Consider the following 24,751-nt stretch of genomic DNA (forward strand, 5'->3'; position numbering starts at 1 on the left):
GTTCATCAGGATTTCAATGTCTCTTTTATCTGTTAAATTTCCCATAATACTGTGAAGAACTGTGATTGAATTTTGGTAATTACAAATCAGCGATGTTTGTCCAAATTTTCCATGGCCAATACTCACACTTAGATCTTCATCTACAAGAACTGCAAGATGAGTCCTAGGGGGATCACCAGTGGGTAGATTTGATTACATTTGCATCCCTGTGCCCTCATTAAGCTATGGATTTGCTGGCTCTAGCTCCTTCATACCCTTACTAATGTAATATTGAGCTTAAATTCACAACAATTCAAAATATTCCATCCAGTAAAAGCATCAATGAAAAATGGAAACTTTGTCCATCCACTCACACAGTACATCATCACACTTCAAATGCAAGTAAATTAGTTTATGTTAAAGCATTATGCTGTCAAAAGTGTTAGGCATTACTGTTCAGAGAAAGATAACTACTTGCTGAGTAAAACAATTCTGCCATAAAAGCTCAGTGCTAAATCAGACTTCATGGATAGCCAGGCTACTATTCACTGTAAAGAAGAATTTTGTCTGGAATTTTAAGAACAGTTTTCTTGAACTGTGGAAGTTTTAATAGCTGTATTCATTTCTGCTGTGCCTCTTCTGAGATTCTCTTTTTTTCATGTTAGGTGCAAAAGTATATCCTGCTGATATCAAGGTGAAGTTCAAGGACACGTATGCTCTCCTGGGGCAAAATGTGACTTTGGAGTGTTTTGCTCTTGGGAAGTAAGTATGTTTTAAAGTTATTGTAGAGCACTGTTTGCTTTCATATCCCAGGGAGTGAAAAGACATGTTTCATCATCAAACACATTTTTGTAGACTGCAATTCAACAGCCAGTTCTTGAACACGCTGATTTGTACTTTCCTGTACCTTTTCAAGTCCGGTTCCTGAACTCAGATGGAGTAAATACCTTGAACCCATGCCAGCCAGTGCTGAGATAAGCATGTCTGGTGCAGTTCTTAAGATCTTCAATATTCAGTATGAAGATGAAGGACTTTATGAGTGCGAAGCTGAAAACTATAAAGGAAAAGATAAACATCAAGCAAGAATTTATGTACAAGGTAGGTAGAACAATTTTATTCTTCATGATCTGTTGCTTTTACTTATGTTGGAAGTGTCTGTGTTCTCACACTTGAAGTCAGTGCTGAGTCATTGCATCATCCTGACACACTGTTTTTCAAGCTAATAGAGAAAAATGAAAACTCATGCACTGAACGCCAGGCATGTCATTTGTGTATTAATTGAACAACTGTTCAATTTGTGTGGTTATGATAGCTGTATATACACCTTGACAGCAATGTCTGTTAGTATTAATGTATTATAAATAATGGAAATTAATTACATTTAGAGTAATTGAAGTGAAAGAACAGCCAGGAAGAAGAAGAGACCTCTAGATTTGTTATGCTTTCTTGTTTCCTCATTTTACTTGTCTTCTCTAACTGTCTTATCTCTCTTATTAGCTACGGTAAGTTCTTTATTACTTCAGTCCCTGTCTCTTCATGCATTTGGTTAAATGAGGGAACTAAAAAATTATTGCTCATAGTGGAATGATGCCAGGTAACCTGACTTATTGACTGAGACTTATGCCACAAAAAGATCATACGTAACACATAAATTATGTTCAGAAGATTTCTGTCTCTTTTCATTAACTTCACAGAATATTTGATGAGTTAAGATCCTCAGTTAAGTGCTTGAACTTCAGTGAGATAAATTGAAAACTGGTGTGGGAAGGTTGTTACTGATTGTTATAGGCAAAGCTACTAAATAGGTTTGTTTGCTTAGTAAAAGCTAGGACATTTTCAATATTAATTTCTTAAATATCTTCTTTGAACCAAGAGAATGTTTTCCTTGGAGACCCTTTCAGCACATAGATGATTTTGCACAATTTTTGTTGGCATTACTGAATAATTTCCACAAGTCAGTGAAAGCAGTAACATCATATATCTTTTGACGTTCATGAAACATTATTTCAATTCCATATTTTCATCTCATAAAAATGGTTTGGAGTTATTCTGAGTCTACATAGTGAGACAAAAACATCTTCATTCTTTCTTGTGCTGGTGCATTGCTGAGTTATCATCATTACTTTGTGTGGCTTCTGCAGTACCATTGAAAAAGCAGTGGAATTAATAGATTGGAATGCTAATTAAATATGTATCTGCTATACTTACAAGGCATGACGTTTTTCTTTCTTCAGCCGCTCCTGAGTGGGTAGAACATATCAATGACACAGAGAAGGATATAGGCAGTGACCTATACTGGCCTTGTGTAGCTACAGGCAAGCCTATGCCAACAATTAGATGGTTGAAGAATGGTGCCTCGGTAAGTATATTGTCCTAGTCAACACAGAATTAATTGGTTAGCTGATGGAAATGAGGTTTTGAAGCATGTGTTATTAAAAGGTTAAAAGAAAATTAATTACAATACAAATATTTGCTGATTCCACTTGCATTAGGGATTAAAATCTATTTTTTAAAGTTTTATCTCAATCTTCCGTTTTGAAATACATTAATAATCAGCTCTGAGTTAGGAACTTGCCTTTTTAACACTTGTTTTAGAGGTGGATATCATTTTTTATCCAGGCCTTTATAAGTAAATGCGATGTTCTTCTCCCTGGATAAAAGATGTCTACCTGCTTCTCTCTAAAAATAATCCTTTTAACCATATTAAACATGAGTGTGTCTAAAACTGTAAGAAAAAACAGAGTTAGTAGAGACAAGAGAAGAAAGAATAATTTTTAAATGTTCAGTAGTTTTCCCGTATCATGTACCTTTTCATGGTTTTTTTAGCCTCAGAATATTGCAAAATTCCATTATTATAGGTGATGGGAAGTTTAAATGAGTCCCATTTGATAATTTAAGTTTATTGCATTGAATATTGTGTTTAAACGAACTAGACTTTCTGTCCAGGCATTTCAACAACATATTTGATATCTACTTCTTACGCTGTATGATGAGCCATTAAAGAACAAAGAGAATAGAAGAGGGCACAATGTAATGGTGGATCTGTTGAGCCATGGTGACACTGATCTTGGCAAGCAAACAAAAAAAATAGACAATGAGGCAGCGTTGTTTTGGCTGCAAGTCTTGGGAAAAATGTGGGAGGTTGGAGGGAGAACAGGGATATCACCATCTGCCATATTGAGATGGCTTTAACCAGACAAAACAATGCTGTTTTCCATCTTCCATAGTTATTACAAACAAGTAATTTAACAAGTGAATTGCTTGACAGTCACCACTGAACTTGGCTGTCCCTGACAAAATCTACACACTGGACTGCAGAAAGCGATGTGTAGTTCTCCAGTAGTATACCAGATGATTATGCTGTGTATTACAAAATGATTTCCAAATGGGAAATCATGGAAGTATTTAAATTGCCCTGAGAATATAACTTGTTTCTAAATCAGATAATTTTTAATTAGTTATTTCACTTAGCACAAAACAAAGATTCCTTGTAGAAAACCTGATTTAAATGTTTTTTAAATAGTACAGGAAACATGTTTCTTTTAATCTATTTTTTTTTAGATAAATAGTATTCTTTTAATCTTCTACTGTGCTATGCATTCCAATTGACTTATATACAAAGTTTCAAGCTTTTGAGCTTTATTTTCACAAGAAAACAGAGTTAATGAACATGATCTTTCAAAAAGGGGTTAACATCTATTTGTAATTTACAAAATATCCTACCACACTCTGTGCATTTTATACACAGCTTTTTAGAAATAGATCAAGTACTTTATTTTGATTTACTGTACTTTCTTTTTATATTAAATTAAAGTAATAGACAATAGTCTCTGCTACCTCCCAGAGGAATCTTCTGTAAAACTGGTACCTCACGGGGACTTGCTTTGCATTGGTATGGTAACAGCAGACTAGAGTAGAAGTGCCTAGTGCCACTCAGCTAGGACTTTCCGAGAGAAATGTCGATCGACACCGAATCATTCTGTAAAAAAAAATAAGGTGAACACATTGTTGCAAAGACTGAAATGTAACATGAATAGAATAAAATCTCGCTGGTGCCTGAGTGTTGTGTGAGGGACTCCCTTCCAAATGCTGTCACTAAAAAAAAATGAAGACATTTGAATGGGTGTGAATTCTCCAGCGTGCGTAATCTATATGAGTTGTTGTTTTACTGATTCTGTATTTTAGTTCCGGAAAGGTGAACTAAGAATGCAAAGTCTGACCTTTGACGATGCCGGCATGTACCAATGTATAGCAGAAAACACGCATGGAATTATTTATGCAAATGCTGAACTGAAGATTGTGGGTAAGTGGGATTATTTGCTCTATTTACTATTTCAGGTGTGAGTAAGATAGCAGTTGTAAATACAAGCATTGTTTGGTAGCAGGTTCCTGTGAGGTTAAAGCTAAGAACCCTCACTGAATCTATGTGAGATGGGATTTGTTTGAGCTCTCTAGCTGGCTTTTGGCAACGACTTGAGGAATCAAGTTACTAATTTATGGGGAATGTTTGCTGCATTATTTCTGATGTTTGCTTGCTGCCGGTACCACTCAGAGGAACCAGTACTGCAGAAATTATATGTAGCACGTAGAGTTTCTATCTACCCTCTAAAGTTTGCAAAACTGATTGAGAAGTGGTTTTTTTTTTGCTAACCTGTGCTCACTCTTCTGTGGGGCAAAATCCAGTTTTTTAGAAACCATGTTATGAGTCACCAGGCCTCTGAAGCTCTTCCTCTTCACTCTCTGCTTTGCTTTTGCCTTCTACAACCAATTAAGAGCAGCTGCAATGTTTGTGTGCAATATAACTGTCCCATTTGGTGGCTCGATGTAGTTATTAATCCATTGTGTTTTCCTAAGGACCATCCTGCTGGAGGTTTGATTTTCAGATCCAGAGTGCTGAGGCTTAGAACAGTTTCTGACATCTACTGCTGTCATCAGAGCAGCCATACTGGCTGTATGACATGTCTTCCCTAGGAGATTTCCCTGCAGTAGTTACCCTGGGTTCTTTCCATCTTACGTTTGCCTCCAGACTTTCCTGAGAGCTACACTATTTTTTAATTCCTCAAACCATTGCACAAAAATACTTCGTCGTTCACCGTTCTTTCATTATAACGTACTTACTACCAGCCTGGATTACCCAGAAATGAGCACTTTTTCCATGCATATTTTCAAAATTCAGTGTTGGTAAGATGTGAATGTTTGTCAGAGTTTTTCTCTGTGTTCGTGTAATGAACTAATAGCCCTGTCTCCTCAAGCTGTGCACACACTTACTGACATGGTTGGTAATGATGGTACGCCAAGATGCAAAATAATTAATAGCATTTTTTCTTTTATTTTATTACAAATAAAGAGCAAATTACTAAGCAAAGGTCTAACCTTAGATGTGGTGCTTGCTACAGACCTGTCACTCTTGTGCATCTGACAGTGCACCTAAGGCCCATTGGCCAAACAGAAGACACAACGAAGAAGAAGGGCACTACCTTAAAGTTGCTAGATAGTGATTAAAACTACTGAAAAGTAAACCTAACTATTATTTGAAAGTATGATCACATGAGCAACTTTTACAGAAGTCGAGCTCCAGGAATCTGAATTTTATTAGGATAGATCAAAAGGCCTTTGGGAGGGAGGAACTTTCTATTGATTTCTGGGGACTTTGATCGTCTTAGATTAAACTTAAATGGAGGTTCAGAAATCAATAGAAAGAAACTTCTAGTGTCACTCAGCATAGAACTACATAATGATTTTTCTTGTTTCTTTTAGATCACCATCTACTTCTCACCACATCTCTGTATCATTAATATTTTCTCACTGGTCTGAATAATGGACACTTTTATACAATTTACCTTCATGTTGCAAACAAATTGTATTCTGCAGAAGAATCACTAACAGTAGTACTTGTGTTAATTTTTACTTTCAGCTTCACCTCCTACTTTTGAACTAAACCCTATGAAGAAGAAAATCCTTGCAGCTAAAGGGGGCCGTGTAATCATCGAATGCAAGCCTAAAGCTGCTCCTAAGCCCAAATTCTCCTGGAGCAAAGGAACAGAATTGCTTGTAAATGGGAGCCGGTTAGTATTGACTGTTAGCGGATGCTGTGAGTCTTAAAAATGCTGCTTCATGTTTCTATTTATCCTGTAGGCTAGTTTGCACTTTTGCAGACTTCAGGGATAGGAGACCGTGTAATTTCAGGAAAGCAATACACCAAAATGTTACTAGCAGTGTGGCTCCAAGTACCTTAATGTTTTTTTTTTTTCACTTTCAATAGCATACGTATCTGGGATGATGGGAGCCTGGAAATTGTCAATATCACAAAGCTGGATGAAGGCCGCTACACCTGTTTTGCAGAAAACAACCGAGGAAAAGCTAATAGCACTGGTGTTCTAGAAATGACAGGTAAACCTCTAAATTGCATTAGTTTGTTTCAGGCACGGTGCCTTAATTCAAAACCACTAATGTTTGTTCCAGCACTGCATTACTTTTGTAAGCCATTTTATATCTTTTATTTCTGATTTAATTGTCCATTAAACAATTACTAGATGTTTTTAAAGCATTTTGCTCAGTAGAAATTGGGTATGTTTGCACCACTTGTGAGACTGTATCTCAATTTTCAGGGTTGATTTTTCTGTCAGAAATTATTAAATCTGATCCATTAAATCAATACATTTTAATGCATTTGTTCAATTTGGTAGCTTAGTGCTCAGGATAAGGTGTGATTGTTTTCTCTCTTTTTCTTTCTGTTTTCTGTTTCTTTTCTGTTTCTTTCTGTTTTCTTTTTCTTTTTCTTTTTCTTTTTCTTTTTCTTTTTCTTTTTCTTTTTCTTTTTCTTTTTCTTTTTCTTTTTCTTTTTCTTTTTCTTTTTCTTTTTCTTTTTCTTTTTCTTTTTTTCCTTTTCCTTTTCTCATTTTGTTTCTTTTTTTTTCTTCTTTTTGTCTCCTCTCCTTTCTCTTCTTTATTTTATTATTTTTTTTTGTAATGGGGTAAACAAGTTTAAGAGATAATTGCCGTTAAAGAAATACACATTAAATTTGGGAGATAGGGACATGTAGCCAGATGATAGCACTAATAAATTCCCTTCCTTTGTGGGTATTAGCATTTACTGATTGAGCACTGATATCCTCAATTGTGTATTTAAAATCTGATGTCAAATAAATAGCTGTAGAATACAGACAGGAAAGATGACATTCATGAACAGCTCTATCTATCAAGTGTCACTAATAGTAGAAGAGTTATTTATCAAATACATTTTTTAATGTCTGGATGTGACAGCTCAGTGCCACAATATTAATGTTTTATATTAATATAAGAATTAATCTGTATCATCAGATCATATGAAAGCATTTTTCTGACTGATTTATACCAAATTTATTGTACCAAATGAATTGTAAGACTGTTTTCATTACGCAGATTTGTTTAATGTTTGCAATTACTTTTTATCATCTTCTGCAGTTTTATATGTCCTAGTATTACCCTCAGGCATTTAATTATTTTGAAAGTTTATGTAAATAAATATCCAGCCCCTAAATAGTTATATCTTCTAGAATCAGGAAGACCATTTTCATACTAAATTTGCAGAGTGAAACACTTAAACCTTACGTTTATAAATCTTATAAACTAGGTATAAAGAATTTTAAAATTTGGGGGAATTCTGCTCTGATTCATCTAAAAAGACTAAGACTCTCTGACTCTCTCTTGCATCACAGCAGAAACAGAAGGGTCAGATGACATATTTCAAAATAATGTTCACATTGTGGACAGTGGTGAGTGTTGATGAAGAATACTTTGAAAATTGTATTCCTAAGCACATTGTGTGGCCCATAAAACTTCTCAGACATTGCACATGACTACAGGAAATAAAACGTTAAATCTGAAGCTGACAGGCAGTCTGAAGTCTGATGGTTTTTCCCACATGCTGTTTGTTCACTGCCACTTGAGCACTATTTCAGCAACTTCTCAGGCTGGTGGAGTCCTTTTTGTAAACATGTAGGAAAGCACTGGTCATAGAACTACTATGAGGTGCTCCATTCTGCAGAAGCCAGTAGTTGTGCCATCCTCACAGTCTCAGTATTAAGCAGGATTTAGATTACTAGATTAGAATCCAGGGGGAGGTTTCTCTGCAGGGCAGATGGACAAGAAATGTTGGGTTTATTGAGGAAATTTTTGCTGTTCCATGCATGGTGGCAGGCAGTGTGCTCCTTGAGCATGCTCGAACCTGGATTTTAACTAGCAGCAATAGCTCTTTTCTTATGGCTATTGTCTTCCAGGTTTTGGTACCCTACTCTCACTCTCATATTGATGGGAAAGATATTTTATGTCATGGCATAAGGAAGATACACTGTGGCTTTTTGATTTATGATAATAATTGAAAGAAAAGGAACAAGTCTCAGTGATCCAGTGAGTCCCTTCCAGACCAGTGTTGCTAATTTGCAATAGGAGTTTGATGCATGTACCAAGAGCTCTGAGATCTCTGCCTTTTTTTGTTGTTGTTGTTTCTGTAATAATAAGAGACATTGCTGGGGGATATACAGCTTTCTTCATTTGTTGTATTATTTTCTCTTCCTTTCCACATGTAGCTATTTTCATAGTTTGTTATGCAGCCATTATATTTTTTCTCAGTAGATAAATTAAGATCTCAATCCCTGCAATGCTCTAATGGAAATCTGACTCAGCCTGACTACTGAGTAAAACTTTCCATTTGTTAAAGAGACAGATTTTAAAACATAAGAAATATTATAATTAAGAAATTCAACACAAGTCACATAAGATTCATCATCTATCTTCTTTCTACCTGAGATATAGTCAATGAATTAAAGTAGCTTTAAATAGGAATGTGATTCAGAGACTGAAACATAACCATTTTCATAGGCATTTCAGTTGTAAAAGGTTTCCTTTGTTCCCTTCAGTTTGGTCCCTTGAAATGTAGCTGCATGAATAACACGTAAGCTACGTTTTGAGGGAGCGGTTTAATGTGTAATCAAACAGCTATGGAGCCGAGTTTACATTTGGATAAACATTTATTTATTGGAATTTTCCATGTTTGCTGTTAACTTCACAGAAGCTACAAGGATTACTTTAGCTCCGTTGAATGTTGATGTCACCGTTGGAGAGAATGCTACCATGCAATGCATTGCATCCCATGATCCCACGTTAGACCTGACATTTATTTGGTCTCTAAATGGCTTTGTAATAGATTTTGAAAAAGAGCATGAACATTATGAAAGGAACGTTATGGTAAGATACTATAGATCCTTATTTAATACGTGAAAGCCCAGTTTTCTTTATTGCGAATAGCTGTCTTTTCTGTTTTACTTTTTCTATTGTGTTGATTTAGGACTAGAAAGATGCAGTAGGCTAAGAACATAAAATAAAATTACAATTTAAACACCTTACAGACATGTAGGCACTTGCAGGTAGACACCTGAAATCAGATATATGAATCCAAGGTATTTTGATACCCCAGTTAAATCCCACTACAATTAATAGTAAATATAGCTAGTAAGTAGGTAGCCTGATCATAAACAGGGTGCAAATTATCTCAAAAAAGTGTGCATATGCATTCACTTTTACTTACCCATGTTTTTCTCATCAACATTTCTGGAATTTGGCACAAGACTGGGCCAGATGGTGGTTAGGAGTCAAACAGTCTGTAAACACTGGGCAAGAAGAGTTTGTGTGAAGTCTAAACAAGTTAATACAAAGACACTCGTTTTGGCACATAGAAAGATGAATCATAGATCTTTCATGTTTGCATGTATGGTTATCTTTTTTCAGTCTTCTATCAGCCTTATGCAAAATTATACCTCGATTAGAAATCCCTTCTGGTTATATCTAATCACGTGCTCACTTACCTAATATTCAACAACCTCACAGTGCTTGCCCACATTTGTATATTTATTCTGTTGTTCTGCATTTAAATTATACAAAAATCCTCAAATTTAGATACCTTTGGTTTTTTTGTGCTCCCAAGAGGAGCTGCAGATGTGGAGAGAAAAGGTTTCTAATGGTGCCTGTAGCGTCTGGGGGTGCCTGGGGCCACATTCACTTTCAGCTCTGTGTTCAAAATGATGTACCGTATAACTGTGCCTCCTGCAGAGTCTTTCTCCTAGGCTGGCAACATCGTCCGATTTGCCATGGACCAAGAGATTCTTTTTCTCTTTTTTAATATCTATCTGCATGTGTCTGCAAGCATAACTATTTCATTTGGAACACACCAATCCTTTGGGGAGTCAGAGTTGCCTCAGTCAGCTCATTTGCAGAGTTGTAAACATCTCTGATAAGGCAGTCACACTTCTCTCTTTCAGTGAGAGAACAAGTCCTTGTCCAACAAGCCAGTAGAGGTATGCTAAGATCAGCTGAAAAACATTGAAACCCAAAAACATAAAGCCCTTTCTGCAATAAACCTCCTGAAAGTCTATGTCCTAAGTAATAGGGTACTAAGCGGTTTGCAGTGTATTTTGTGTTGCCTCAATAATTACAAAATATGTAGATCTACACCTGTACACTTGGCATCATTCAAAACATTTCCTGCATGTGGCTGCTAAGCCATGCTTTTGATAGGTTTATGTTTACACTTCGGTACTAATTAGTGTGTAGAAGTGCCTTTAAAAAGCTTGATTGCCTTCTAATGGCATTAGTTTGTCCTTAGATAAAGGCTGGAATGAGTCTGAGTGTCAGTCAAAATAAGAACTTAGAAAGTAAAGCCCCATTAAATGTATTCCTTGTAAAAGAGTAAATAAAATCACTCTGGTTGTGTCAAGTTTTATTTAATCAATTGTTTTTAGTTACCTGACAGAAGTCACACAAAGGAAAGGTATTCCATGAAACAGAAAATCAGGCTGTAAAGTGTTGATGAATCAGTGATTTTGGTGTGGAAGGAAAGTAAAAATGGCTTTACCAGAAGTCTTTGTAGTGCAGGACCAGGTAATGCAAGAGAGAGGAACCTGAACTTTCTGCATCTGTTGATCATGTGTTGAATAAAAGTTTTTATATCGTTGACGTACACTTTTGGGGTTTCTTCTTAATAATGGAAATAGAAGGAAATTTTTTTTTTCTTTTAGGTGAAATTAATTCTGAAATCTAATCCAAATTTTATGGCACTTTCTAGCAAAACACTTCTAGTGGACAAATGTGGGGCCAAATAAGGGCCTTAGCAAGTGTGTAAGGTGTAATTCTCTGTGAAGATTGACTTAGTATTTAGATTCCCAGACACTGATTTCATCTTCCAGATAGTCAGTGGTGCTAGATCTCCTGATCCTGAATTCTGATCAACTCCATAACATTTTAGACACTTTATATAAAGTGCTTGATTAAAAAGAAAAAAAAAACCAAACCAAATTAGCCTGGCTTTGCTAGTCTAGCTTGGTCTCTACAGACCTTCTATGGTCTGCAGAGAAAGAGGTGGTTCACTTCAGGTGGGTGTTGAAGTTCGTGCTGGAAGGTTTGCTTTTTCAATAGATTATAGAGATGGATACTGCATAGGATGCAAAAGTAGCTGAAGAATGAGTAAGTCTTAATTCACTTAGACAGTTAAGTAGGTTAGATAATAATTTAATTTATTTGTCAGTATGTAACTCCGTCTTTCTGAAGGACATTTCTCGGTTTGTTGTGTTCCTTTTGCACTTGATCAATACTGGTAGAAATTATTTTAGCAGGGGCAGCTTCTTGTTTTGCATTTGTAAACCTTATTTCTAGGCTTTTAAATGCAAAGCAAATGCAGATAATCGCTGTTCCTCCACACAGGGAGCTCAGTCTTCATCACTCAGGACAGAGAGGACGGTAGGATTGTGTTTGAAGTCTGGAATTGTGATTTGTAGTTATTCGGCGACTCACCACTTAAGTAACAACAAATGCAAAGTTTTTAAGAAGTTCAACTAATCTAATACCAAGGTCTATATAGGATGTAATTAAGAGGAATATGCACTTTCTTCTTAAATTAAGGGGTTTTTTTCGTTCCTGTGAGCAAAGGGGTTTTCTCCTGCCAGCTGCTTCCATCTCTGGCAGTTCTCAGCAAAAGTCACAGGGTGGCAGGTTTGCTCAGGCTTTCTGGGATGCAAAGGCGTGCACTGTTGTGCATTTGACAGCAGCAGCCTTAACTGCTGGGCTTTAAGCAGTAGAGTCCCACGCTGCCATCAAACCCTTCAGAAACATAAAAGAAAAAAATATTCCATCATGAATATTAAAATGACTGGATATGTGACACATACTCTCTGTGCTATAATTTCCTGTTGATGAAGGATCCTCATCTGTCTTCCTGATAATATCACTATTAATTTATGTGACAATGCAGATCAACGTGTTGAAACTTGATACTGCCACAGTCTTTCAGTTCTCGAAATAATACTAATAATGTTGTCACATACACATAATGGAATGCTAATGAAATTGATGTAAATACCTGCATAAGTCTTATTTATTTAAATGGAACCTTTGGTTTGTCCATCATTTGCTGAAGGCAAAACTAATTTGCATTACATTAGTGCTAAAACTAATTTATCAAAAGAACATTTGTCAGTACTGTTTTGATTTTCTATTACAGTGTTATTTAAAATTTATATATATATATATATATATAAAAATTGGTTAGCTTTCAAAGAGTTGAATGAAGTCTTTGAAATCTTACTATCAAATTAATTGCTTTTGACTTTATGTATGGTTGTTCCTCTGATTATTTGCTTAATTAACTAAACATTAACACAGCCTTTCAGGGCTCATAGAGCTATATCACTTCAAGTAATCTGGAAAACTATAATGTTTGGTCATTTGTTATTTATAGAGGTTGGACAAGACACACCCAGAGATCCCTTCTGACTTCAACTATTGTGTTATTCTGTGATGGTCTAATACAGTTATATTAAATATAGTTAAATGAAGTGGTATTGGTATTGAAAGTTGAAAGTTGGTATTGAATGTTGGTATTGAATGTTGAAAGCAGAAGGCAGCAGCATTTTGCTCAACCAATACATTTGTTTGCTAGTGCACGGTTATTTGTCTAATGGGATATCAGCACCTTTCACCACAAGCAAAAGCTCAGTGTTTGAAATGAGGAGTTAAGGTATTGGACCCAAGCTTGGTACCACGAAGAATGAGGTCATTTTAGGAAGTGTATCATGGAACTTTATGCTTTGTTCTTTCTGATTTCCATCAAAATAGGAATTTTAACACTCTGATAATTGGAAAATAATTTCATTTTAATATTTAGGTATTATTTACCTTACCAGCAGCTTTGATGATGGATTTTTTTTACAGAAGTGGTAGGGAATATTTCCCTGGGAGGTCACAGGCCAAGTAGGGAGTCTTTACTGATGCTGGGCATTGCGTAGCACTGCACCCAACTAAAAAGCTCTCACAGAATGAGGAGCATCATTCAAGATCGTGCTGAGATACCTCAGTGTCATGACTTTTGGAGCAGGATTTAGAACCTGCTGAATCCACACTGACTCCGAAGTCAAACCTTTGCAGGGTGCTCTCCAGCATTCATAGGTCCAGGGATGTGGTGCAAAGACAACCAAGTATGTTCAGCAAAGAACTTGCAGGGCTTGTAGCTCGGGCTCTTTGAAGTCTCTTCTGAATCCAAGTTGTCTGTGCATAACTAGCTCCGGTGCCCCTACAACCATCATAACAGTTAACCTCCCATAGTGCAGACTTCACTGTGTTTTCAAAAGCTTTTTATTCCTTATGCAAATATTATTCCTCTTACTTCATCAGAAAGCTTTGCAGTCTTCTAGGACCACAGTCATAATATTCTGGAGATGCTTTACATTACTTTACATTAAAGTAAAACACATGTGGAAGGGCCTGTTTCTTCACTTTAACTGTTAAAGGTGGTTAGTTCAGATACCAAAATCCACACTACAGATGTGTAAAATAGATGAGTTCTAGACTGGAGACAATGTATGCCAAAAAGCAAAGTTCTCCAAAACTGAAGATTTTGTAAACCACAGAGAATAAATTGGACTGTAAGAATCCGATTAGAGCAGTATAGCTTAATATCTGCTTGGTTTTCTGTAAATTATTATAATTTGCAATTCCTTGGCTTGACATGGTAGACAAAGATGTTATACTGCATGCTCCTGCTTCAACAGATTACTGAGAAGACACTTAGTTTTATTGTATAAATCTCTCCCTGCATATTCAACAGTTTTCTGCAGGAAAGATACAAAGATTTTAATTTTCATTCACTGATAATCCTCCTTGTAGAGTCTAGCTACAGCTGTATGCCAGCTGTATGTTTAGATGGGAAAGCTCAGTTACACAGTGAGGAGGAAGAAGAGGATGTATATGGCTTGAGAAGAAGAGGCTGGACTGGAACAAACTGGGAGACAGCTCTAGTGAGCTCATTCAGTAGTTGGTTGAAGATATTGAGGGGGCAGGTGATTGTTCATGATGCATGGCAAACCAAATCCACTGAGCTACCATTTTCATCTGAAAAAGAGTCCCTGGGATTGTCAAATCAAAGGGACTGTCTCAATACATTGCTTTCAGTGCCTTGAGGTATTAGGGAGATGCTTTAGACATGAGAGAGTTAGAAGTCACATATTTTGGCTAGGTTTGGGGTAAAATTTAGAGGCAAGGGCCTAATAGTAACTTAGTGAGCATGGAATGAGATGGATGGAGTCAGTGGTTAAGAGCAAGCAGTGGAAGGAAAGAAGAAGACATAGTGCTGAGGGTGAAGCCAACACACAGCTCTGACAGAAGCCTTTGAGGAAACCTGTTATTATTAATCCACAGTGCTATTTCCAGCGCAAAGAGAAGCAGTCTGTTTAGAGGATGCCAACATCTGTGCTAGAATTAAAACATACACTGCAGAATCAGTTGACTGTAACCTTATGTGTTCGTGAGACTTCACAAACTACCAAAAGCCATGCACCATCCCTAGGTAGGTAGCAGGAGCTGAGAAAGCCAGGTGTGAGCAGTACTCAGAGAAATGTAGTGGATTTTCATCATCAGCTGTGGAGTTGTGAGCCATGAGTACAAATGAACAAGTACCTAGGCTTTTTCTGCTCTTGGAAATTAAATAACAGGGCATATTACCACAGGGATGCTGGTACAAAGCGTAGTATCCTCAGGCATTCTCAGTGGTGTGCTGAATGGGGAAGAATAATGTATTTGTTGGAAATATTTCCCAGTCCACATTTCAGGGGTAGAATTAGTGCTGTACTTCCTTTACATATAAATATAGTTTGCTGAAAGAAGAGATTCTGCAGTGGGAGTGACTGTCATCATTATCCTGCTGGGTTTTTTATTTACCCTTAACTTTCACACCAGCCATGGGTTATAAAACATGGTGAGATAAGCTCTGCTGTGAATAGGACTGAAAAAATAGAACTGCGCTGTTGTTGTCCCCATGTCATCTCTGATGACAGTAAAAGAAAAAGGTGGTTTAAATTATTGTTAACTTTGGAAAAATTTATCTCATCACCAAGAATTCCATCTCTTCCACATTACTTCTTATCTGTTCTCTTATCCTCTTACTTCCACTCTGTATTCAACACCTCTGAAACTCAGATATTTAGGTTTTGAATCTGAATTAAAAAAAAAAATACTCTGCTTACCAGATTCTTCTGTTTCTGCCAAGTTAGTTTTATTATTATAAAGGGCTTGTTAGCATCATACTAACAATAGTTTCTTTATTGTGTGTGAGGTCCAAACAGAAGTGGATACTGCGTTCAGTCAAAAGACTAGATTCCTGTAAATGATTTTTGATCACACAGGTACATTCTGATGATGGCTTTCAGTAATTTAGTGCACTGGCAAAGGTGATAGTCAAAGGAGAACAGTGAATCTCTGAAATAGGTCACACAATGCTATTTTTGACAACACTATTAAAGCATAAATATAGTGCTCATATGATGAAAGTCTTTGCTTGAAATGTGGTAAATAACTGAGTGGTGAACCACAGATACCCTTGGAACATCCGTGAGTACTGCTATCACAATTTCCAGTCTGTGATTTAGTTGTCTCTGAGTTAAGGAAGGCATTTTTAAACTCAGCCAGGCTGAGGTTTTTTTAATGAAAATATCCAGTGCATTCATATCTAATTTGTGGACAGAATCTGCTGATGCCCGTGCTATTTATGTGCTTTGTAAGCTCTTCTTTTACCACCAAGAACTCATGCTTCTCTTGAGGTATGGAAAGCTTCATCACCAGCTACATAAAACCTTGGTTCAGGAGAGCTTCTGAACCAACAAGATACAATGCTATATCTATGGGCTGTTGTTTTTTAAATTATGTTACATTTTCCTGTCTGTTTTTCATTCTTTAGATTTTAAGACCAAGGGAAATTAATGTTAGAGCACGTATATGGGCATATCATTAATAACTATAATAAAGTATTTTAATTAAAATGCTAACTTATGAATTAATGAGTACTAAGACTATTAAGAATTTTTAATAATTTGTTATTGAAACAGTAATAAGATTATGAGTATTTTAAGTTTATGCGGGTTTTTTAAACATTATTGCTTTGCCCAACCTTTGCTTATGTTTATTTGCAGATCAAAGTACGAACAATGATCAGAGATTCGCAGGCAGTGTGGTTCGTTCTAGGATGGCATTTAGTGTTAATAAACTAAAGATTTATACACAGCACTCAAATAGAGAACTCTTTGTCCCTTTTATTAAAACCAAAACCAATAGGAACAAAATTTAAAAGGAGAAAAAAAAAAAGAACTGAAAACACAAAGAGTTTGAACTTCTGCAGTTTTTTTGTTGTAATTTTTTGGAGGGTGAAGGAGCAGGTATCTGCCCTCTCTGCTCCCATGGAAATACTGACTCTCTCGCTGATTTTTCTTCCTGAAAGCCACTGACAGTGCTGCTTAGCCCACTAAAGACAAAAAAGGCTTACGTGTGGTTAGTTAGGCATCCAGCCGGTGTTCGCTTATTCTGTAATCCCTGCAGCTTTTCCAAGGATGCTGTCCTGGAAGGCAGTCCCTGGAGTTCTCCTGAATAAATTGTGGAGGGCACCTGCACAGAAGTGCCACTGCCCCACACTCATAGACATAGTTTAATAATGACTAAAAGAGAAGTGGTCAGAAATATTTCACAAATATTGGATTGTTCACTGATCCAACTAATCTGTCTGATCACTACTAACAGCACTTGTGTCATTCAAAAACGGCCAAGGTACAGTGTAACCTGCATTTCTCTCTGACCATATGAGGCAATCAGATGAAGTATTGCAAGTCAGAATTAAGCAGTTTTCTTAATATGTTTTAATTCCTTTTATCAAATCACTGGTTTACCTCAGTAATTTCTTAAAGATGTGAATTCTTATGTTGGAATGAAAAAATCAGTGTTAACAGACAGTTTGTGCTGAAGTTTTATGCCAGCAGAATTTGAAGCTGGCATCCAAAATCTCCCTGGAGCTTGAAAAGGATAGTTTATCTGGCTATTTTAATGTCCCCTAAATATAGACTCTAAACTGGCATTCTAGTTTCAGAACATTTGGAAAAGATTTAACATTACTTTTTTTCCTTCTCTTTTTCAATTGGGAAACATAAACTGGATGTCATAACTTTATTTCATTTCTTCAGAATGTGTAAATGCAGAGACACTTATGACAGCCCACAGTATTTGAGCTTGTATTGAATGTCGTTGTTGTTCCCTAGAACTTTTTGTCATGATAGCACTAGTTCTTAAATCTAAATATCTAGCAATTCCTTTTTTACATACAATTGGCATCTGAATTTCTTTTGTTCCTGAATGTGAAGGTTTTAGGATTGCAGAGAATTCTCTCAGCGTTTGTTTTGGTTTTAAATTGTATTTCTGAACAATCTGCAGTGGATTAGGAAATCTGAATCGTCCCTTTCAGTATAGGGTGGTATAAATCCATCTGTAACATTGTGTAACGTTTTTACTTCCATGAAAGCAATCAGATATCTTTAGAAACAACATTTGGGTTTTTTTCTGAAGTACCTTTAAGATAAACACATGTATAACCCTGCGATTTAACCTAGGAATCTTTTTTTTTAGAATAAAATGCAGGATAGATAAGCAAAATATTTCAAGTGTGTTATTTTTAAACATTTATATAAATGTCTTACCATAAAACCTGTTTTTCATTAAGAATAACTATGGTGTATATTGTGGTCTCTGTTCTATTTCTTGTTTTACAGGTGTGCATCTAGTTACTCAGTGGGTTCACAGAAGTGTCATAGGACAAAAATACTTTATTCAGTTTGCCTGTCTGTGCAACCACAGGTAGCAGCAGACAGTGGACCTTATAGCCATCTGAAAACATAGCTATAGGTTTTCCTAATAGTCTAACATTGGTGAAGAGTGTTGAGGAGGGATTAGGGCCTATGATGATGAGGGTAGAGCCTCATTGAACCATAAGTTGCTTCCCCGAAGGTCCCATGGCAGGGCGTTGGCCCTGGCCCAGGTCATCCAAGGAAGGGGCTGCCCTGGGCTGCACCACCTCAGAGCCGACACCTGGGCCTGGCAGCCCAAGCTCTCGCCACCAGGGTCATGGTTACTGCCATTGTTCTGTCCATCGCCAACACCATAGTGCAGAACAGGGGCGGGCCTGTCCTCTGAGGAGCTGAGACACATTTCAAACTTTATTGTTCCCCTTCAGTCACTGCATTTTATTGTCTCTTCGGTGCATCTTTATTTAGTCTGTGATTGTAGCCCCTCTGTGATCAAAGCATTTGTAGTGCTTTAGGCTTGTAAAGGAAAAGCCAAACAGTATCCCAGTCTGTTAGTACGGCTGTATGACATGTTGTCATATAAATGTGTAAAAAAACAAGTAATGGTGCAGAAAAATAATCTGACTTCTGTTCATGAAAAAGTTCTTGACTGAATTTAATGTTCAGATATGAGCTTCAAACAGTAAAAGGGAGATGTTGTCTTGTAAAAAAACATTTACTGAGATGTCTGATTTTTTACGTCTGGTAAAGAACAGCGGATCCTTAAGAAACATAGGACACTTTCAACAACTGTCATATAAATCAGATGTATCTTTGAGCATGATCCATGCTTGAAGTAAGCATTTGCTTTTTGGAAGTAGCAACCACTGCATATCAGTTGGGAGGGATGTGTAGACAGGTATCACATAGCTGTGCAGGGATGTTTACCAGCTTCATTCACTAAGCGCTGTTTTTGTGGCAGATTAAATCCAATGGTGAGCTGCTCATTAAAAACGTTCAGCTGCGGCACGCTGGGAGGTACACGTGCACCGCTCAGACAATTGTTGACAACTCCTCGGCTTCGGCTGACCTTGTGGTAAGAGGTAAGGAATCTTGCTTGTTTCCACCTAGATAAGCAGAGTGTTTCTAGTTGTTTAGAGTATTTTTTCTCATCAAGGAATGACAGGAATTAAAATGAAAAGTGCATAAGCGTGTAAAGTCCTTCAAGTCTACTCCGGGTACTGATTCTATTCCAGACATTTAGACGTCTAACTGTATGTGCATGTGTTTTCCTGAAAAGCAATGAAGATTTTTTATAATGGGTATTTTTGTTATGTTGAAGTAAATTTTTAGATAGTTTAATTCAGTATTCAGTATTAAAAATAGATTTTAGTTATCATTTCAATGTATCTACTGTATAACAGTCTTAAGAAGCCACTTTTGTTTTCTCACAAAACTTTATGGATTAAATTATTGTGTATAATACTAGACCTCCATTAAAGGATTCCTAGTTTTCAAATTACAGAAACCAGGACATTTGGAGGTAAGGTTGTCACTCCATTTCTAACTGATTCATGTTTATTAAGTGTTACTGTGGTCTCAAGACACTGTACTTGCTCTTATGGTGCATCTCCTACAAGATCTCTTACAATGCGTGGTTTCAGTAGCATGAGTTAATTCATGTCCTTTGGGCATTTTACTGTTTCATGCCTTCAGGTATGACACATTCTGAAGTGCTAATGCTCTGTCATGTTGACAATTCAAAACAGACAACTTGCACTTGAGGCCCCATGTTCCAGTTATACTCTAGAGCTGTACAGCAGCTGCTGTATGTAGCTTGTGCCTTGATTCTGAATGTCTGTCATCTGAGGACGTTGTGGACTTGAATCTTTCTATATTTCATTTTTTATGGGTATTAACAGTCAGTGAAATGTCTTCAGTTTTGGATGAAATGTCAAAGGAAACATGTTAAGTGGTGAAACCACAAAATACATCAGTAAAAAAAAAGAGAAGGGCCTGTTCATGTGCATTGGTATTATGTAAGCAATTCCTTTTAAAAATAAAAGAGAGACAAGGTGCCTTATCAGGCTTCTGATTCTCCTCCCAGCCCAGTAATTACAATTAAAATTATTGCTCTGAGGTTATGTTGTGGAAGAGATTAGCATTCATTTTATGCTCAACATTCAGTTTTTAATACAATGAACGCAGTTCTGCTTAGTGCTGAGGAATTCTCACTACCATTTTTGTCAGTGAAAGACTCAGCATCTTACAGGGGTGTTGGGGTTTAACCCCAACCAGCAACTAAGCCCCACGCAACTGCTCGATCACAACTCCCTGACGGTATGGAGGAGAGAATCAGAAGAGTAATACTAAGAAAACTCATGAATTGAGATAAAGACAGTTTAATAAGTAAAGCAAAAGCTATGCACACAAGCAAAGCAAAACAAGGAATTCATTCACTGCTTCCCACAGACAGGCGGGAGTTCAGCCACCTCCAGAACAGCAGGGCTCCATCATGCATAATGGTTACTTAGGAAGACAAATGCCATAACTCTGAATGTCCTCCCTTTCCTCAGCTTTTATTGCTGACCGTGTGGTGTGGAATATCCCTTTGATCAGCTGGGGTCAGCTGTCCTGGCTTTGTCCCCTCCCAACTGCTCTTGCACCCCCAGCCTACTCACTGGTGGAGTGGTGTGAGGAGCAGAAAAGGCCTTGATTGTGTAAGAACTGCTCAGCAGTAACTAAAACATCCCTCTATTGTCAACATAATTTCCAGCACACATCCAAAACATAGACCCATAGTAGCTACAATGAAGGAAATCGACTTTATCCAAGCAGTCCTTCAGACCCATGCTTATCTCCTGAGTGGACTGCTTAGGCTGGTTGGACTCAATGATCTTAAAGATCTTTTCCAACCAAAATGATTCTATGATAGATGCAGTAGTTTGTCACCTGGATGCACCTGATTCATTACTTTCAGTACCTAGGATGGCCATATCAGCAGCCAGCTCTGCCCACTATATTCAGACCTTGTGGGACTGTGCCCCATTGGTGAAAGAAATGCCAACCCTGGGGTCACTCGTGGGTCCTGGCTCAGCTTTCCTGAGGGAGCAGCTGGCCCTTGGTGTTTGCTGACATGCCATTTTCAGACACTTTGATAGAGAGGTGAGAAGCTGTAAGAGACATCTCCCAAAGAATGAAGGAAAGGAAAATCTTGGGACTGATGAACCTTTTCAAACCTTCCAGTTTGAGGGCCTCTGAAATGAACAGTCTTGCAGGAGAACAGGCCTCTCAGGCCTTATCTATCTGAGTTGTTAGAGCTGGGCTAGCAAATCTGCGCACGGAGAGTTGACTTAACAACCCCCATCTTAAAAATCAGCTCTTAGCAACAACTTCTACTTTGTGCATCCTTTGTGAAGAGTAAGAGGCTGTTTCCACACACGGTGATGTATTTAGTCCTTACCTTGAAAAGGGGGTCTATAATTAGATTGGTTTTCATTACGAAAATTTGAATTTTAATAGAAGTTGGTTATGAGCAACCCAGTAGTCAACTGACATACATTGTTCCAAGGATTCTAAATGGGGACTTGTTTTGGATCTTTGGAGAAAAAACAATAAGGAATTTGATTGCCAAAGTGACAGGCCATAGCCCAATAGATTGTGTAGGGTGGTCACGCTTATTTATTTTTAAGCAATGACATATATATCCTTTGAGGAACCAGTCTAAATTCGAATACTTTTGGAGCAGAAATGCAATTGCTTGCTCATTAGAAGGATGAATTCATTGAAACTGAGGAACAACAATATACAGTGGTATATTTGATTGATTCAGTTAATTTCATCTGGTTCCTTTGGCTCAGATTTATGGAGAAAATAAACAGCTCAAGAGCTGAAGAGAAATATATTTGGCACACTGTGTGTTTAGATCTGATGTAGAAATCTCCTTCCATTGTTTTTGTTAAGTTGTTTTTGTTTTGGTTTTCTGTGGTTTCTCTGTAAATGCTGCAGAGCAATGTATCCTGTTACTTCTTGTTATTTAAATATACTCTGGGACTTGTTCAATCAGATTGTTGGATAATTACCTGAATCATGCTGGCATGTTATTATCTCTGAATGTGGAATTAGAAAATACTTTTTAATAGTTCTAGTGCACTGTCTCTGTTTTTACACAGTAGTTAATATATTACATAACTGTGTATCATATAAAACAGAAGCATAATAACAAAACTAGAACAGTCAATATGAAAACAATGATCTGAAAATATCCGTAGGCCAAGTTTGTAAGTAGGCACTAATTTTTGGGTTACAGAATTACTGTAAATTTGAGGGGGTTTAGCACAGCTTACTGAACATTGTGGTGTCTTGAAGATTTCTATACTTACATAAGATTTTAAAATAAACAGCAATTACTGAGCAGAAATAATACTTGAAAAGCATGGAAATGAGACTGTGAACTAGTTTAGGACAAACAACTTCTACTTGTAATGATTTAGCTGGGTGTTTGGGGCATAGTAATATGCCATCAAGCCAACATCTGTATATAGTTCATTATTTTTTATATTCACTAGACCTATGAATTTTGAAGTTACTCTTTGCAAGTATCTGCCTTTTGAAGAAAAAGAAAATACTCTTTAAAAGTTATTTTATAGTTGTTGATCAAGACTGAAAGGGCAGATGTGAAATGGCTCTTTTGTGACAATTTTTTCTCTGTGACAGCTTAGTGCTTCTGTTCCTTGATGATGGTTTTTGTGGGGTTATTTTGGTGCATGGAGATTGTTTACTTTCACCCATGTTGTTAGCAAGACTGCTTTTAGTTCACTGGGTATAGTGGATTCCACATTTTGGCTTGGGCTTTTGAAGTTCTTGTTGTGGGAAGGCTTTAGTAGAACCATAAAGAAATATTGCCTAGTTCTACTTTCACTCAAGTTGTACTTGTCTGTAGCAAGTTTGAATCTGATGGTGGGTTTTCCACATTGGGGTAATGGGAAGGCCAAGAGAAACGTGAAGAGAGCTATAGAAATGTCTTTCAAGGTATGATTTGTCTCCAATGTAAGTTACAAGATTTTCCATATAAATTGCAGTCAAAGACAATATGGCACAAGCAGAAGTACAGATTAAAGATGGACCACCAATCAGGTCATCATTAGGTGGAATTTAGAAGGGAAGATTTTGTGTATTTTTTCTGAGTTCACTGTTGTTTGGAAAAAGAGCAGCAACAGTTTCAAATATAGTTTTTTCACTAAAGAAAATCTCAGTGTTACTATTTAGGCAGGAGTCAGGGAAGTTTCATTTGGTAGTTGTTAGATGCAAGAGCACTTATCCTCTGAATCACTCTCTAGAGTATTAAGATGTGTGTATACATTCTCAATCTGTTCTTAAGTAGAAAGTGAAACTCCAAAGTCTTGAATTTGGTGAATACAAGTAGAAAAGTTAGCTAAAGTTCATTTTCAGAACATTTAATTTCTGAGTTGAATTATAGTTTCTTTTCTTTCAGGTCCTCCAGGCCCTCCCGGAGGTATAAGAGTAGAAGACATTAGAGACACTGCTGTGGCGCTTACCTGGAGTCGTGGAACAGACAATCATAGCCCTATTTCTAAATACACTATCCAGTCAAAAACATTTCTATCTGAAGAGTGGAAAGATGCCAAAACAGGTAACAGTAATGCCAGAATTAATAAAGTCAATAGGTTTTAAAGTGTTTGATTGTTAGAAAGTTTGGCCAATCAGAAAATAGTCGCAATGAAAGGAACCCAGGGAAGCTATTAATGTCTGCTACAGGGTTTGGGGGCAGGTACCGTCCTGTCAGTGTGTTGTCAACAGGTTTGTTCCCAGCACTTGAAGGGCCTGAACTGAATATCAAGAAATGTGTGAAAGAACAGGCCAGAATTTATGCCTTTTTTGTCTTTCCTTGTTGCTTGAAGCATTCCATATCAACAACCAGAATTGTAAAAATTTACTTACAGGTTAATATGGATGGCAAACAAGTGTCTCCATTTTTCTATTTCTTACACAGAAAGTTGGTTAAAGTTGTCTGGTTTTTGCTGGGGACAGACTATGTTCCAGTTGCATAAAAACTGGCACCCCTAAAGAAACATAGCTCAGATTATCCTTCTAACCACTGGATGTCATCATTGTGTCACATAATTGCAGCTGAGGAGACACCTGCCTGAACACAGGACATGTTAATGTTTATTCCTTTGCAAGATTTAACATAAATGCATGAATTATGCAAATATTTTTTAACTGGTAGTATCTTTGAATGTTTTATGAAGGATAGCATTGCTACGAGCCATACAGAGTTGTCGTATCAATATGATTCATATGCCACTGTAATATCTTAAGACTTTAGTGCTTTTCTGTGGAATTAAGGCCTCTCTAAATGCATTTCAAAATACTAAGAATATAATAGTTTCAGCTGTTGTCTTTCATTTAAGTTTTCCTTTGAAATTACACAGATAGAGGTCTAAGAAATAGACTTTGATATATTGGTTTGAAAATCTCTATTACATTTTTAGAATAAAAAGTTTAAAATGCTAGACCTACTGCCTTAATTCCTGTTTCTCTTTTAGAATATGTAGTATATGTAGTTCTATTGTATATAATTACCTCCAACAGCCAGCACTAGTATATGACTTATACTAAAGTAGCTTGGA

General features: G+C 36.9%; 1 protein-coding gene across 3 annotated transcripts in view; it reads left to right on the top strand.

Moving 5' to 3' along the window:
- The window catches only part of CNTN1 (contactin 1), a 245,585-nt gene that overhangs the window by 180,421 nt on the left and 40,413 nt on the right, over nucleotides 1-24,751 (top strand). For all 3 annotated transcript variants that reach the window (XM_082057174.1, XM_082057175.1, XM_082057176.1), the window contains 9 exons: nucleotides 645-741; nucleotides 896-1,077; nucleotides 2,214-2,338; nucleotides 4,165-4,282; nucleotides 5,894-6,044; nucleotides 6,242-6,369; nucleotides 9,029-9,204; nucleotides 19,081-19,201; nucleotides 23,593-23,751. In XM_082057174.1, coding sequence (XP_081913300.1) covers nucleotides 645-741; nucleotides 896-1,077; nucleotides 2,214-2,338; nucleotides 4,165-4,282; nucleotides 5,894-6,044; nucleotides 6,242-6,369; nucleotides 9,029-9,204; nucleotides 19,081-19,201; nucleotides 23,593-23,751 — 1,257 coding nt within the window. The remainder of the gene's footprint in view (nucleotides 1-644; nucleotides 742-895; nucleotides 1,078-2,213; nucleotides 2,339-4,164; nucleotides 4,283-5,893; nucleotides 6,045-6,241; nucleotides 6,370-9,028; nucleotides 9,205-19,080; nucleotides 19,202-23,592; nucleotides 23,752-24,751) is intronic.

Source organism: Streptopelia decaocto, assembly GCF_964273445.1.
Source record: "Streptopelia decaocto genome assembly, chromosome: 1".
Taxonomy (NCBI): domain Eukaryota; kingdom Metazoa; phylum Chordata; class Aves; order Columbiformes; family Columbidae; genus Streptopelia; species Streptopelia decaocto.